Consider the following 18,086-nt stretch of genomic DNA (forward strand, 5'->3'; position numbering starts at 1 on the left):
TGCAATGGTGAGACAGTTTCTTACTATTGGATTTGAATCTCTTGGATGGCTAGTGATCATGAGCATTTCTTCATACATTTTGTTGACTGCCTGGATGGCTTTGGTGAACTATCTGTTCATGTCCTCTGCTAATGTTTAATTGGATTATTTATCTTTTTATATTGTTGAGAAATTGTACTTTTCTATAAATTTTTTAGATTGGTCCCTGTGTTAGACAGGGTTCTCTAGAGAAACAAAACCAGGGCACTTACGATTACACACATACATACATACATACATACATACATACATACATGGATATATTTATACAGAACAAAGGAATTTAACAGCTAATTAGTCCACACAGCAGTACAGAGGGCTCAGTTCAACTCATTTCCTTGGAACAGTTTATATACTGGAAGTCCTTCAACTCATGAGGGCTGCTGGGTCCAAGGTCAAGGAAGCAGACAGCTGAGTCTCCATAGTTCAATGTAGACAGTCTGGCCACAGGTAGGAACAAGTAAGGCATGTTATCAACAGTCAGCAGCTCAAGAACTTAGTGAAGCAGGCCTGGATGGGATATCAAACTCAAGCAAAGCAAGATGATGATAGAATCCGGTAGCCTCCATCTCAATTGATGTATACACCAGCAGCATGGTGAAATAGGATCCGGTAGCCTCAATCTCAATTGATGTATACACCAGCAGCATGGTGAAGCAGGTCTCGAGGAACCTCAAGCTTTAGCGACATGATCCACATGTTGGCTGTACCACAGTTAGTGTAGCTCACAAGTTGAAGTAGAGAACAAGTAAAGCAGCCACACACATGTCCAATCACCAGAGAGCAAGAAAAAGAGGAGTGGGGCTCGCTGAGCCATTTGTCTCTTTGCCCTCCAATCAAACTGCAACCTTATTAATCCCACATGTTCCTATTGGCCAGGTTGGCACAATAAACCTACGTATCACAGTCCCTTATCCGATATATAACTGTCAAATTTTTTCCCAGTCTGTGAGTTTTCTTTTTACTCTTTTGATCAAGTCTTTTAATGCATATAAGCATCTTATTTTTAGGAAACCCAAATCATCTATTTTTTCTTCTGCTGTGTGTTTTTCATTATGTTTGGGGTGTGTTTATGACATATATGAGGATCCTTAATTTTGCCCCTATTTTCTTATTGATGAACTTTGGGTGTTTACATTTAGGTCTTTGCTCCATCTTGAGTTTATTTTTGTATATGGAATGAGGTATGGATATTATTTCATTCTTCAGTAAATGAAAATCCAAATTTGCCATGTGTTGAAGAAATTATCCCTTCCTCATTTAGTGCATTGCAGCCTTTTGTCTAAAATCTATTGTTTTCAGGTAAATGTGTTTATTTTTGGGTTCTCTAGTCTGTTCCATGGTCCACATATCTAACATTGTCTCATTATAGGCTGTTTTGAGTACTGAATATGTGTAATAGGTTGAGGTGGGGCAGGAGTGAGAAGTTTTGTAACTGGTTTTCCTTCCTAAATAGTGCTTTGCTTATCCTGGATCTCTTTCCTCTCCATATGACTTTGGTGATTACTTTTGCCACTTATTGAGAGAATGGTGAAGAATTGTATAAGCCCACAATAAAATGATTTTTAAAAAAAGAAAGAATGGTGCCAGGATATAGATTGGATTTATATTATATTTATAGATTACTATGAGTAGTAATCTGTGAATAGACATAGACTCTATGGCAAGTGAATATGGTTTCTTGATTTGGGTAATATTGAAATTTCACAATGTTGTCTTCCTGCCCATGAACATGACATATTCTCCAATTTATGCAGATTTCTTTGGGTTACTTATAGTAGTATTTTGTAGCTTTTTTGTATGTCTTTTGTTTCTCTGCTTAGTTTTTCCCCAATATATTTCATCTTCTGTGTAGCTATTGTAAATGTTGTTGTTTTCTTTATTTGCTTTTCAGAACTCTCTTTGTTAAATAAATCTGATAGATTTTTTATGCTGCTCTTGTACACTGCCAGATTGTTCTCTTGAAATTGGTTCCAACAATTTTTGTTCAACTTGGAGGTTTTCTCTATATAAAATGATGTAGTCTGAAAAAAAATTCAGTCACATCAAGTTGATGCTGACTCATAGTGACCCTATAGGGCAGGGTGGATCTGACCCTGTCAGTTTCTGAGACTAAGGGTTAGTAGGAGTAGAAAGCTCCATCTTTCTCCTGAAGAGCAGCTGGTGGTTTTCAACTTAGAACCTTTCAGATTGCAGCCCAATTCTTAACCACTATACTAGAGAGAGTTTAACTTTTCCCTCGACAATTTGGGTACCTTTGCTGTCAGGGGAGCCAGCCCCTAACAAATCATCACAGGCCTGGCAGGCGCAATTTTACAACAATAGTAAGTAAAGCTATAGTAAAGTCATGGAGAATAAGACAGATATAAGAGAGAATGCAATAAAGAAGTCAGACACATTCATGGTAGCATGCTCACCTCAGCTCCTGTTGCTGGTAAACGTGGAGATGGGAGACAAGAGGGCAGGAGAGAGGGGGAGGGGAAGCAGGACAAGGGAAGAGAGGACAGGGGAGGGAGAACAGGGGCGGGGTTAGGGGAACAAGTGAGCTCTTTATTTCTTACCAATGCTTATATATTTGGGGGGATGTGCAAGCCCCCTAATTACAGGTAAAGACATACATCACAAGAAGGGGTTGTACTATAGGTAAACAGTAACAATAGGGGTATGATCTAGGGGTATATATGCAATAGGAAAGAGAGGGATTGGGGGTACACATGTGAAATGATTGGTTGATCCTAGATTCAGGATGGCAGCCTAACTCTGGATGTCACTGAGCAGGACTAACCTGTTCTCTGACTCTCCATGGAAACAATTATCAGTAGAGTGTGAACCTCACCTACAGCGGACCAGAGAGCAGTGTGATGGCTGAATGTCTTCAGGGAGAATATATCTAAGCATCTGACCTCCCACCGTGTGCTGGCAAACAACCTCTAATGTTTGGCATATCTTTGGAGGAGAGAAAGCTGGGAAAACGTCTTTTTATGTCCCACACTTTGCTTTTTGTTTTGTTCTCTCTAGACTTTCAGCTATTGTTGAATGCAAAAGTTGGAAACAAAGAAGGAACAATAATTGTAAAATATAGTCTTGGTCATAGAAATGAAGCAGGAGATTACATGATTGAATATTGCAAAACCAACTACTTCATCATAGCACATAGCTTCTCCAGTTGGAATACATAGAAATCAAATTGACTACCTCTGAGGACAGAGACAATGGAGAGCTGTGTGACAGACATGAATTCCTCATATGTAAGTTCAGGTTGATGTTGCAGAAAATTAAAACACGTCCACAAGAACCAAAATATGACCTTGAGGATATCCACTCTGAGAACACCTCAAGAACATATGCGATGCATTAAACACAAATGACAGACACAAATGACACAAATGCATTAAACACAAATGACCTGGTAAGCTGTGGGATGACATCAAGAATATTTCATAGAAGGGTCATAAAGAAGGGACAATTCAGTCAGGGTGCAGTTTAGTACCAACATAACACACAAGATCCCTATGGTTCTTTAATGCTTCCCTCTACCCGAATATCATGACCCCAGTACTACCTCACAAACCCTCGTGAACCCTTTATAAATTATATATATTTTCTTATCTTACTCTGTATGCTGTATTTCTTCACCCACATTTCTTTTGTTCATCCCCCTGGGGTGGGTGTGGGTGTTATACATCCATTATTGCTATCTGTTCCCCATTTCTCTCCCTATGCCCCACTCCCTCATTACCCTTATGGTGTCGTTATTCCGATTACTGCATCAGAGGGGTTTATCTGTCCTGGATTTCAAGTATGGAAAGCTCATCTGTGCCAATATACATACTCTGGCCTAACAGGAAAAAAGAGAAGCTGATAATAAGCGCTCAAGTAGAAAGATGATGTTTAGGAAGTTACAATGGCAACATAGGTGTAAGTTTGCTTGATTTAACTGATATATGGATTGTTATACTATCTGTAAGAGCCCCCAGTAAAATTACTCTTTTAAAGAAGAACATCATACAAGAAGAGAGCAAAAAGTCATTAAAACTACATGAAAGAAAAATCAAAGTGGATATCAGAAGAGACTCAAATGTGTTCTTAATTGTAGAGTAGCTAAAGCAAATGGGAAAAATGGATGAAGTCAGAGTTGAATAAAAAATGTCAAAGGGCAGCCAGAGAAGACAAAGCCAAATATTATAATGAAATGTGCAAAGGCCTAGAGTTAGAAAAAGCAAAAAGAACAACATATTCACCATATCTTAAACTAAAAAACCTAAAAAAAAAACTAAGCTTCAAGTTGCAACGTTGAAAGATTCTAGTAGCAAAACACTGAATGCTGCAGGAAGCATCTAAAATCCATGGAAAGAATACATATGAGCAAGAACCAATGGTACTAAGAGAAGTCCAAGCTTCATTGAAATCATTAGCAAAAAATATAAGGCTCCAGGAATTGATGAAATACTAATTGAAATGCTTCTACAAGCTCACGAAGCATTGGAAGCACTCATTCATCTGTACCAGGAAATTAAGAAGACAGCTACTTGGCCAACTGACTGGAAGAAATCCATATTTGTACCCATTCCAAAGAAAGGCGACTCAACAGAAGGCTTAAATTATAGAACATGATCTTTGATATCACTGCAAGTAAAATTTTGCTGAAGATCGCCCATATCAAAGATCATGTTCTATAATTTGATATCTTTGATATCACTGCAAGTAAAATTGAGTTGTAATTCATACTGAAGGGTACAATCTTTGATTTTCATAAGCAAGTGCTTCAAGGGATCCTCGCTTTCAGCAAGCAAGGCTGTGGGACAAGGGGTATCATTTCTTATGTCAGATGGATCTTGGCTACAAGCAGAGAATACCAGAAACATGTTTACTTGTGTTTCATCGACTATTATCAAGGTATTTAACTGTATGGATTATGACAAGCTATGGATAACCTTGAGAAGAAAGGGAGTTCCAAGAACACTTCATTGTACAAATGTGGAATTTGTTCACGAATCAAGAGGCAGTTGTGCCAACAGAACAGTTGTGCCAACAGTTGTGCACGGTTTAAAGTCAGAAAAGTTGTGTGTCAGGGCTGCCTCCTCTTATCTTATATGTTCAATCTGTATGATGAGCAAATCATCAGAGAAGCTGGATTATATGGAGAAGAATGCAGCATAAGGAATGGAGAAAGGTTTATTAGTAACATATGAGATATGCAGATGACACAACCTTGCTTGCTGAAAGTGAGGACTTGAAGCATTGAAAATCCTGGACTACTAAATTGACAACCTTAATTCCATACCTCCAAACAACAGGTGGGGTCTCTACCTGTCCCTTTTGGATCTCGAAGGAGTAGTATGACTGTTTCAACCAAGGCTAGTCATAACCTTTCCGGTGCTGGGAACTTGCTCGGTGGTAGAACCGTCCAACACTCTTGTATGCCTCACAATACTATCTGCCTCCGACTGGAAATGAAAAGTGTCTCAAATATTGTTTTTCCGCTAGAACTTAGTCTGAATCAGAAATTCAGGTCCCTTTTTTCTGCCAAGGGCTATTTGTATACTTATAACATCATTTGAAAACCATGCTGGTCAAATATTTCATTAGTTCACCCCTAATGTGCTGGCTTGAATTGCTTCTCTTTGGTGAGCCATGTGATATTGCTGGTATCGATGATTTCATGGGCCTTAGATGGCCTGTGGGCTGTAATCTGCAAAGCGCTAGTGACAACCAGGGAAATGTGGTATAGGTTTTCCTAAAGTTCTTTTGTTATATGGCAAAACGCATTTTTCATAACTTACATTACAATGATTTATTTTATTCTATTCTCCATTTCTGATTATATTTATATGAATGTACTTCAAAGAGTTCATGGGGCAAGGAATTACATGTTAATGGATTTTTTCAATTAACTCTGTGAAGCCCCTTCATGTGTGTATATAACACATGATGGATCCCAAAGTTACATATATATGTTGTTTCTTTTTATTGGGAGCTTTTACAGATATTATAGCAAGCCATACTTCAATTAGATCAAGCATAATTGTACAATTGCTGCCACCATCATTTTCTTTCTTCTTGAACTCTATCAGCTGCCGTTTGTCCCCTACCTCTCCCCCTCTCTACCCCAGGAACCCTTATTATTATGTTTTATATTATTATTTATATCATATATATTTTTGCTGTATCTTACACAAAACAATATTATATAATATATCATAACCATATATTACATATGATATGATACATTTTGTTCTAAATGATAGATGAAAGATAATTTTTAATTTGTGTTCTTATTAAGCAAGCAAAAACACAACTTTGAATGATCAACACATTTACTATTGATGAGATTATTCTAATAGAACATTTCTGTAATAAGCTTTAATATCTTCTTTGTATTAAAATGTACTGCAAATTACAAGATGGCACTCCTGCATAACATTAAATTTCCGCTCCCAGCAACTAGTGAATTATTATGTTGGAGAGCACAAAAGACTCTCCTACCTGATATGGCTACTGTCCATACCTCTAACTTGATGTTACTAGTCCTGATTTTGCACAATATGATCTAGTCATAACAGGTGTCTTTATATTCCTCAAAGGTGCTAAATAATTTCTCACCTCAGGTCCTTTACACTTGCTAACACCTCTTCCTGTAATATTTTTCCTCAAGCATTTATCATGGCTCCTATTCAACTATCATTTTTTGTAGAGGTCTTCCTTCACTAGTTCATCGAAAGTAGCCTATCTACCCTAGGTTGCTTTCACCGAGTCACTCTTAGCATATCACCTTCCTAATTATGTAATCACCCTTAAACCTACTTGAAATTGTCTAATTTGTCTGATTACTTGTTTGTTTTCTCATTCCAAAACTAAACTCACTGCAATTGAGTTGATTCAGACATAGGACAAAATCCGTTTGAGTTTGTGAGACTTTAAATCTTGACAGTAGCAGATAACCTCATTTTTCTCTGTGAAGTAGATGGTCAGTTTTAACTGCTAAAATTCTGGTAAGGAGCTCAATGCATAGCTTACTACACCATCGTGTCTCCTTATTTTCCTATTATGCCCACTATAATGGAAGATCTTTGGCAATAGGAGCCTTGACCATGCAGTTCACTGCTTTATCCCCAGTGCCTACAACAGTGTTTGGTACACTTTCTCTCTCACGGCCAGTGAGTCAATGCCAACTCATAGCAACCAAATGTGACAGGGTAGAACTGACCCTGTGTGTTTCCAAGACTTTAACTGCTTACAAGAGTAAAAGGCCCAGTCCTTTTGTTCTATTGGCACAGAGTAGCTGCTTAATTATTATCTGTTAATTAATAATAATGACTGCTTATTGGCCAACTGCCTGTAAGAGATTCATGTTAGTACCCATTCCAAAGAAAGTTGGCACACAGAATAATCCAATTGTAGAAAAATATCATTAATATTACATGCAAGTAAATTTTTGCTGAAGATCTAACGATGGTTGCAGCAGTACATTGTCAAGGAGGTGCCAGAAGTTCAGGCCAAATTCAGAAGAGGATATGGAAACAGGGATATCATTGCTGATGCCAGATGGATCTTGGCTGAAATTAGAGAATAGCAGAAAGATGTATACTTGTGTTTCATTGATGCTGCCATGGCATTCGACCATGTAGATCATAATAAACCATGAATAGGCTTGAGAAGAATGGGAATTCCAAAACATCTCATTGTGCTCATGTGGAGCCTATACATGGATCAAGAGCAGTTGTGTCAACAGAACAAGGAAATACTGCATGATTTAAAATCAGAAAAGTTGTGTGTTAGGGTTGTAATCTCTCATCATACTTATTCAATCTGTATACTGAGAAAATTATCAGAGAAGCCAGATTATATAAAGAAGAATGTGACATTAGGATTGGAGGAAGGGATTAACAACCTTCAATATGCAGATGATTCAACCTTGCTTGCTTGAAAGTGAGGAGGAATTGAAGCATTTGCTGATGAAGATCAAGGAATGCAACATTTAGTATGGATTACAACTCAATGTAAAGAAAATAAAAATCCTAAAAACTGGATCAACAGATCAGCAGTGTAACATAATGATAAATGGAGAAAAGATTGAAGCTCTCAGGGATTTCATCTTGCTTGGATCCATAATCAATGCTCATTGAAGCACCAACCAAGAGATCAAAAGACGTGTTACATTACGTAAATTTACTGCACAAGATCTCTTTCGAATATTGAAAAGGAAGGTTGTTACTTTGAGGGCTAAGGTGCCCCTAACCCAAGTCATGGTAGTCTGAATTGCATCAGATGCATGTGAAAGTTGGAATTTAATAAGGAAGACTGAAGAAGAATTGATGTACTTGAATTATTGTGCTGCCAAACAATACTGAAAGCACCATGGACTGCCAAAAGCACAAGAAAATCTGTCTTTGAAGACGTACAACTAGAATGCTCCCTAAGAAGGCAAGGATGTTGAGGCTTCATCTTACAAACCTTGGACATGCAATCAGAAGAGACCAGTCCCTGCAAAAGGACTTCATACTTGGTAATGTGGAGGTGCAGCAGAAAAGAGTAAGGCTTTTGACGAGATGGACTGACACCGTGGCTGCAACAACCAGCTCAAACCTGAGAACCTACTGATGGACATAGATAGGGTTGCTGTGAGTCAGAACCAGCTCGACAGCACCTGCAACAACAACTATTTTTCTGTGCCCAAAGGGGATGTCCCCAGGCTTTTCTTTCTAGGACAAAAGCTAGCAAATTGTTCCAGAGTATTATGGCTCCACAACAGACTAAGCCACACACACAATACATCAAGACAAGACAGTAAGTGGAGCAAAGATTTAATAAGCGCAAAATACTTGCTTCAGTCATGAAGTGCGTTGCTTCAAGATTTGAAGAAGATGGCAATGTTTAGGACACTGGACTATGTAGGGGTCGGGTATTGGAACCTAATTTGTCACCTCAGTCCCTATCTTGCTTTCCCCATTGACCCTTGTTTTTATATCTTGATTGGTCCTAATTCCAGGTTCTGTGGTGTAATGGTTAGCACTCTGGACTTCGAATCCAGTGATCCTAGTTGGTGGGATCTCACTAGACCTTTCGCAGCACTTGTTGAGTTGAGCATTGGTGCTGCTAACCACAATGTCAGCAGTTATAACCCACCAGGTCACCTCAGGAGAAGGATGAGATTTTCTGTTCCTATTAAGATTTACAGCTTTGGAAAGCCAAAAGAGCAGTTCTACTCTGTCCCATATGGTCACAATGATTTGGAATTGACGTTATGTAACTGAGTTTGGAGTTTTGAAAAATAGATATGAAAGTTGAGCAATGCTGTGTAAGATATGACAAAATAATAATTTATGAATTATGAAGGGTTCATGAGGGAGGGGGTGCGGGAAGGGAAGGGAAAATTGAGGAGCTGATATGAAGGGCTCAAGTAGAAAGCAAATGTTTTGAGAAAGATGATGGCAACAAATGTACAAATGTGCTTGACACAATGGATGTATATATGAATTGTGGTAAGAATTGTACGAGCCCCCAATAAAATGATTTTTTAAAAGAAAGAAATTTGAGCAATGAATAAGGAAGTCTGCAGAAGACCTGATGCATTTGAATCATAATGTTGGCCAAAAAATGTTTAGAGCACTCTGGACTGCCAGAAGAATAAACAAATCTTTCTTGGAATAAGAACAGCCAGAAGGCTCCTTAGAAACAAGGATGTTAAGAGGGTTACACATTGAACTGCTAATACAACGTCATTAGTTTAAATCTACCACGTGTTTCTCAGGAGAAAGATGAGATTTCCTGTTCTTGTAGATTCACAGCCTCAGGAACCTAAAGGGGCAACACTACTGTGTCCCATAGAGTCACCATAAGTAGGAATCTACTTGCTGGCAGTGAATTCTGAGTTTGGTCTTTAGATATGTTATCATTGAGGAATAGACCCTGGAGTAGGACATCAAGCTTTGTAAAGTAGACCATCAGCAAAAAAAGAGGAAAACTCTTGATGAGACCAATAGACACAGTGAGTGCAATGGGCTCAAACATAACAATTGTGAGGATGGCGCCGGACCAGACCGTATTTCATTGTGTTGCACAAGGAGTCACTACTATGAGCCCCAAATGACTGGATGGTCGTACACAAAGATATCACTACATTTTGGGCCAAATACGTTTAAGACTCCTCAAAGGGAACCAATTAAGTACTAGAGATAATAAGAGGATATAAGCTCTTTTCTCAAATGCTGTCGTCAGTTAGAGCCATAACCACTGTATGCACAATAGAACGAAACACTGACGCATCCTGCACAATTGTTTTAATCCTTGAGCCCATTGTTGCAGCCACTGTGTCAATCCATCTCACTGAGAGAGACCCTCTCTTTTGCTGCCCCTCCACTTTACTAAGCATGATGTCCTTCTCCAGGGACTGGTCTCTCATGATTCACAAACATTGCACTTCCCCAAATGTGAATTCAGGCTTTTCCCAGGAGTACACTAACCTTATGCTACTTCAGTGTAAGAGTCAGAAAACCACTTTACCTGCTCTCAGTTTTTCCCCCTAAAAGTTTTATTGGCATATCATTCACATATCATAAAATTCAACAATTCACTCACACCAAGAAGAGTTTTACAATCATCGCCACTTCGGTTTTAGAAGATTTACTTCATTCTTGTACTCATTATTATTAGCTCCCCATTTCCTCACATCTCCCTTGCCATAACCTCAAGGAACCATAACGTAGTTACTGGCTGTATAGATTTACCTATCCTGGATTTCATTTTCAGAAAAACATTGAAAGAAAGAACAAAAAACTAAAGCTAGCAAAAAGGAAAAAAAACACAGGTAAAAACAGTAAAACAGGTAAAAGCTTCAACCAAAAAGAAAGTAGAAAATATTAAAAAGTAGAACAAATTGAAATGGACCATAAGGGAGACCAAATGGTAAGAGTGCTAAATTTTAACCTAACTGAATCTGTAACAATCCACTTTCCAATGTTTTCTGCATGATAACAAGCCTATTCATATGCCTGGTCCACAGTGAGGAGGGATTCGTCAGGGGCTTTAGCCACGTGTATTTCCCCTTGACTTTTTAAAAATTGAAACAACTTTACAATGTGTCAAAAGGGGGATCAGAAAATAAGATATTACATTTAAACCTAACTGCAGCTATCATAATTGACATTACACCACCCTCTATCTCATAACAGGGCTATTCATAATGCTCAATTATCATCAGACGGAATTCACTAGAAGTTTAATCCATGTGTCGACACCACAAATGTATTTTGGGCTCTCATTGTCATCCATAGCCTTCGTTCAGTTTTTTGAATCATATTAGTACCATTCTAAGAATCTGAGGTCCTTCTAATTCAGCCTTGGGAAGGCTTGTTGTTGTTCTAAACAACATGCTATCACTCTCCTTCATTTCCCTCCTATAAAACCCAAACCCTTTCAACTCTTCAGAAAACTCCAGGACCAGAAATGAACTCAATTGACCCCTCACGTATTGTAGTTAAAGGTTATACTATTTTCAGGTCAATTTGTGCTTGTCTCAAAACGTTCTTGTATTACATCTGACCAAAAAAAAATATACAAACATGTTTTCATTACAAAGAATTTGGTGATTTCAAACCAAAGACTTATCCAAGATGGGCCAAAATGACTACAACAAAGCATTTAGTCATTGAGGTGGTGGTGGAAACAGATGAGATTCTCTTCTAAGCCTCAGATTCAAAGGTTTGGTTACAATGTTTTCTCAAATTTCAAGGAAGTCTTCTTAGGTAATTTCTATGTTTCATAAAAGAGATTCTGTATTGCTCTAAGTATAGTCTCCTGGGTGTAAACCATCCAATGGACTTCCATACTGGATTCGTTCATTCAGTAAATGTTCACTCATCACCTAATTGGTATAAGGGATGCAGTAAGTCACTGGGTATCCAAAGTAGAACAAAGTATATGTATCTGGGTTCTCAAGACAACTGGATCCAGCTAAGGAAAGAATTAAGCTCTACCTTCAAGGAGCCCTGGTGATGCAGTAGGTAATGTTGGAGCACACCAGTTGCTCTGAGGGGGAAAGATAGGGCTTTCCACTGTCGTAAATATTTGCAGCCCTGGACATCCTAGGGAGCAGTTCTCCTCTGGCTTATAGGGCCACTGTTAGCCGGAGTCCACTAAATGGCAGTGAGGTTTTTTGTTTGTTTGTGGTGGTTCACTCTTTGTTGTATAGAAACCATTCGGTAATATGGAAATAAGAGTTAAACTTCACTGAAGATCAACTAGGCTCTGTGGTCAGTTCTTGATATATATTATATAACTTAATTCTCCTAATACTGTTTTTGAGGAGCTCTAGTGGTATAGTGGGATATGCATTGGATTGCTAACAGTAAGATCAGCAGTTAAAAACTATAGGTTGCTCAGGGCAGAAAGAAGCAGCTTGCTAATTCCATCAAGATTTACACTCTTGGAAGCCCACAGGGTTTCCTATAAGGTCATTATGAGTTGGAATTGTCTCCATGACAGTGAGTTTGATTTTGACTTTGATCCTGCATTACAGAGGAAGCAGATCTTTATAAGTAATTGACCCAATGCAGCTAAGTCTAGATTTGAACCCAGAGATGTTTGCAACCCCTTGTTACTAACTTGCAACCTTCCAGTAAGTATAGAAATTTGGGGGCAAAATGAGTTTTTGGGTTTTTTAGGATTATTTTTGCTGCATGTAGTTTTCATTCAGGAACCCTGGTGATACAACAGTAAAGTACTCATCTGATAATCAGAATATTAGTGGTTTGAATCCAGCAGCCATTCAGTGTTCCTCTGGAGGAAAAACCTGACAATTTTCTCCCCTAAAGCTCACAGTCTCGGAACCCTCAGGAGGCAGTTCCACACTGCCATAGTGAGTCACTATGAGTCAGAATCTTGATGGCACATTTATCACAACCAAAAGCGACTAAGTATTTTTTTAAAGTGACTAAGTAATTAAAAAATATTCCACTTTCCGAAAGCCATCTGTTTTCAGAGTGTGATCATTTCTTTGAGGGAGAAGGAATGAGTTCCAGTGGGAGAAAAGAGCATTTACACTAAAGATGAGTTTCAGTCAGATGTAGTTGCTTCACATATACCCTGCTAATTTCTAATATGCATATTTGAAACAACCAATTGGATTAATTTCTGCACATGACATACCTCATTTCTGAGGTCACTACAAGGAGACATTTGTAGGGGTATGTTGGAAGGTTTGGGGGAAAAGAGGGAAAAGGCTCCTCCACTCCTCCCACTGCAGCATTAACAAACATCACATAAATTTACATAACGCAGCCAAAATCCGACAACTGGACGTCTCACTGAAAAGTTGTGTCACAGGCTACTTTGACAACACAATCTTTTTTCCTGAAAGATCTCCTCACTGAAATAAACAAACAGACAAACATCTGCAATAACAAGTCTGTTTTGAAAAGTGAAGAAAGATGCGTGGCACCCTGAACAAATCTCCTCTTTGTGGGGCAGGTGAGCATAAAAACAAAAGATACTTGTTACTTCCCCAGGTTGAGGTATTTCTTTTCAGAAGGGAAACTTTCCTAATTTTGTGAGACAGGCTGATTAAAAAAAATTTATCAGGAAGGTCATATACAGCTCACTCAGCTGCCCTGTCTCCTCTCTGACAATTCCCCTTCCTCGATTGTTTTCTTTCTACATTTCCTAGCTGGCATGCCTTCAAGGTTCATGCTGAGCCTCTGTGGCTGTGCTTACGTAAAGTGCTTGTCCAGGAAGCTCTTAGACAGGAAGAGAGAGAAAGCCAAAATAGCTAAGGTCTGAGGGTGAGCAGCATCTCCCTGGTAACCAGAAAATTACAATCTCCATTCACTGGGCAGTGATGCCACCTGTGGCCCCTGGGATTGGCGAAGACTAAGATGAGTAACAGGAGGTGCGCGCATGGGCACTGTGCATAGGGGGGTGGGGGTGGTGAAGGAGCAGGATGCCTGCAATATGGAGGTGACAGGGTGGGGGTTGGAAAGATCCTGCTGCACTGCTTGTCCCCCTGGGGGAAGGGTGAGCTTGGCTATGACACATGGTCTTCATGTGACCAGGACCTGCAGCCCTATTCACCTTCTGTATAGTCATTAACTCCATGTCTGTGTACCAGCTCCCTCCCCACTGCCCTGAGCACAGCAGGCTGGCCGAAAGCCAAGGCAAAGAGCAGCAGATCACGTCAGTGGCTGCAGCCCCACCTGGAGGTGCAGCCCTCTGCTGAGCTGACAGCAAGCGCTGAGCAATTGCGCTGAGGGTTCCGAACAGCTTTACCCAAGCTCTTGGGAACAGATGTGAGAGTGGGGTCTGCTCAGGGGCTCCTGGGCTTCCTGGGAGTGCAGACAGGCAATGAATCCAGAGCTCTGAGAAATCACCTAGGAGTCCCAGCAAAAAGATGACCAGCGCCATGAGTGGTAGAAGGTGGGGAGTTTTAGGGACCTATGTAGGATCTGAAAAGACCCTAGCACTCTGCTCCAGCTGTGCTCGCCTCTTCACCAACCCCCCACTCCCACCCCCATCCCAAGCCATCTGGTGGTCAGGAAGTCTCAGGTTTCTGGAGGAGGAGGAGGAGGAGAAGGAGGAGGAAGAGGAAAACACTAGCAGGATAGGCCTAGGTCTGTGCTAGGGCCCTTGGTGGGCGGGAACTAGAGCTGAACCCAGACTGAGACCCCTGCCAAGCCCCCCTACCGCCCCCTTCCTGCATTTTGGTGCCTGCAGAGGCCTGCTTTGGAGAAGCAGGAAAAATGGTGGGCTTACTGGAAGGAGAGTGAGTGGAATGAGAGCCCCCTAGAGCTCTAGATGCCTCTGGCCAGCAAACAAAGCTTTCATTTTCTCTTCTTGCTTTTTTCCTTTCTTTCTTCTTCTTCTATTTTTAGCTATACTTGTGGACGAATAAAAGCAAGTGGAGGAAAAATTTTCATCATGACAAAAAATCCTCTATGAAAACAAGGCCATGGAGCAGGTCTCTGTGCAAAACAGAGGGGAAGCTCGCCCTCTGGGAGGAGTGAAGACAAGCAGCCTGCAGGGAATACTGGCGAGGACAGGCTCCCCAGCATGCCCCCAATTTTCAATGGGCCATTCCCAATAGGCAGCTCAGCAATGGGATGGGTGGAGATGGAGATGGTATGGAAGTGTTCATGGAGGAGATGAGGGGAATCAGGAGAAAACTTAGGGAGCTACAGTTGAGGAACTGTCTGTGGGTCCTAATGCGGGAGCTCTGGAGTCACCATGACCCTCATGATGAAATTTGCCTTATGTTTTAACTCCTGCAGTTTCCATGAGGTGAATAGTGGGATTCCTGCTGTTTTTCCTTTCTTTTCACTTGCACCTTCCTGATACTCCTTTGCTGTGAACCTTATGCTATTTCTATGTATTAAACAAACAAACGATTGTCGTGGAATACATTCCAATTCATAGTGAATCTGGAGGACAGGAAAGAACTGTGCCATAGGGCTCCCAGGCTGTTACACAGATTCTCAAGGTGCTCCATAAGGTTCCCAAGGTGGAGCCCTTTGGGGAAAGAGTCATCTTCCTCCCTGAGTTGAGCTGAGGAGTTCAAACCACCGACCTTCCAAGATAGCAGCCAGTCTCTAACCACTGCACCTCAGGCCTCCTCTCTGGGTTAGGCAGGGCTTCCGTTGTTACTCGCTTTAAAAGCAAGATTGCCTTTACGCCCAGTGTAAGTGTCTGCTAGCAGTCAAGTTTCCCTCATTTGCATAAAATGTGTCCTTTTGATAAAGCTGTCAAACAGCTATTTTTGTCTCCTCAGGATTGTACCATTTAAAACCATGGAAAGTTAGTTTTAGCACAAGCCTCCACCCACCTTCCAAAACAAAGAAACAAACACCTGAAATGAAATACACCAGACATTTAACTGGGAGCCATTTTTACGGTCAGATAACCAGTGAATTTTATTTATTAATTTTTACTTTTATTATTTGGAACTTCAAGGAGGCACATCATTTGGAACTTTAAGGAGGCACATCATAAATATCCGGTTGCAGGAGGGAAATGAGCTGCTAACAATGGCTCAAGTAGAAAGAAGACGTTTTGAAAATGATGATGGCAACATATGTACAAATGTGCTTGATACAATGGATGTGCATATGAATTGTGATAAGAGATTATGAGCCCCTAATAAAATGATTTAAAAAACAGTAACGGTTCAAACACACTTAAAGAAGTATCTTCCAGTATGTTAACTGGGAGATGAAAAACACTCTTTGATTACAGATTCATTGCTCTTGTTAGATGCCTGTAAGTCTGTTCTGATTCCCAGCCATTGTAGGCATAACAGAAAGAGAAACTGTTCAATCCCGGGTCACCCCACAATTGTCTGAGCCCATTGCTGCTGCCACCATGTCAACCCATCCAATCGAGGGTCCTTATCTTCTTGGCTGACCCCCAGCTTTCCCAAGCATGCAGTCATTCTTCTAGGACTGCTTCCTCTTGATGGCATCTCCAAAGTACGTGATACATGGTCTTATCATCCTTATGGCTCAGAAACATCTGGATGTACATATTCTAAGACAGATTTGTTCAGTCTGGCAGTCCATGGTATATTTAGTATTGTACACTAACACCACAATTCAACTGCATCAAATCTCTAAGTTTGCCTTCCTTATTCACCGTCTGCTTTTCTCATTCATAGCAGGTAACTAGAAAGACCATGACTGAGGCAGGCACATCTTCGTCCTCAGAGACACATCTGTTTTTAGTACTTTAGAGGTCTTTTGCAGCCGGTGTGCCCAGTGCTGCACATTGCTTGGTTTCCTGACTGCTGCACATCTGTGGCCTTTGACTGCAAGTCAATTAGAAATGAAATTCTTGGCACTTCAATGTCTTCCTCTTTTATCATGATGTTGCTTATTGGTCCGGTTAAGGTAATGTTTCTTTTTGATATTGAGGTATAATCCATACTGCAGGCTATAATCAGATCTTTATCGTAAGTGCTTCAAGTCTTTGCCACTCTCAAAAAGCAATGCTGTGCCATCTGCACATCACAGTTTGTTGAGTTTTCCACCATACTTGATACCAGGTTTTACTTCAGACAGTCCAACTTACAGAATAACCTTCTCAGCATACAGATTAAAAGGGCCCCACTGAATCCTGTGGAGGGGGTTTAGTGTTGGGCTACTAATATAAAACATGGTGGTTTGAATATACCAGCATCTCCAAGGGAGAGTATTTTGCCTCCATCAAGAAGAAGAGGTGATGTCAAGGGCTCAATCAGAAAGTATATGTTTATAAAATGATGATGGCAACCTCTGTGTAAACATGCTTGACACAATTGACATATGGGTGTAAGAGCCCTCAATAAAAACCAAACCCACCGAGATCCGCAGCCAGGGAAACTGACACAGCAGTTCTACTCTGTTGGGTATGGTCGCTGTGCATCAGAAGCACATCCTCCGCTATGGGGACGCAGACGGGAGACGGCAGGGAAATGGATCCAGCCCTGATGCACACCTGTCCTGATTTGGAACACGGTGCAGTGCCTCCTCGCTCTGTTCATAAGAATGCCCCTGGGGCTATGTGCCAGGTATTCATTAGCATGGTTCAGTGTTCTGGAATCCTCATTTTTTAGGTTCAATAGTATGCTTAATTTGTTAGGTCCACACAGTCAAATACCTTTGCATGTGCAATAAGCCATAGGTAAACAATTTTTTGGTATTCTCTGCTTTCATTCAGGAGCCAGCTGTTCTCCACCATGATAGCCAAAATCTCAAGTCCTCTTCTGAATCTGGCTCGAAGTTATGGCATTCCCTGTGCCTGTTCTGCTGCAAATGTGTTGGAATTGTCTTCCAAGTTCAATTCGTATTATATTAATGATTTTGTTTCATAATTTCTGCATGATGTTGAATCACCTTGCTTTGGAATGGGCATAAACACTTATCTCTTTTGATTGGTTGACCAAATAGCTGTGTTCCAAATTTGTCAGCACAGACAAGGGAGGACTTCCAGCCTGGAATCCTTTTTTGAAACATCTCAATTGGCATTACATCACATCCTGGAGTCTTGATTTTGGCCAATGCCCTCAGTGTGACCTGGCCTTCTCC

General features: G+C 40.4%; 1 protein-coding gene across 1 annotated transcript; it reads left to right on the forward strand.

Moving 5' to 3' along the window:
- Positions 1 to 14,974: 14,974 nt before the first annotated feature.
- BEX3 (brain expressed X-linked 3) lies at positions 14,975 to 15,290 on the forward strand. The gene is given in 3 exon segments (XM_075538432.1): positions 14,975 to 15,029; positions 15,032 to 15,060; positions 15,063 to 15,290. Coding segments are annotated over 3 exon segments (306 nt in total). The 5' UTR covers positions 14,975 to 14,980.
- The last annotated feature ends 2,796 nt before the right edge of the window (positions 15,291 to 18,086 follow it).

The sequence above is a fragment of the Tenrec ecaudatus genome, chromosome X, assembly GCF_050624435.1.
Source record: "Tenrec ecaudatus isolate mTenEca1 chromosome X, mTenEca1.hap1, whole genome shotgun sequence".
Lineage (NCBI taxonomy): Eukaryota > Metazoa > Chordata > Mammalia > Afrosoricida > Tenrecidae > Tenrec > Tenrec ecaudatus.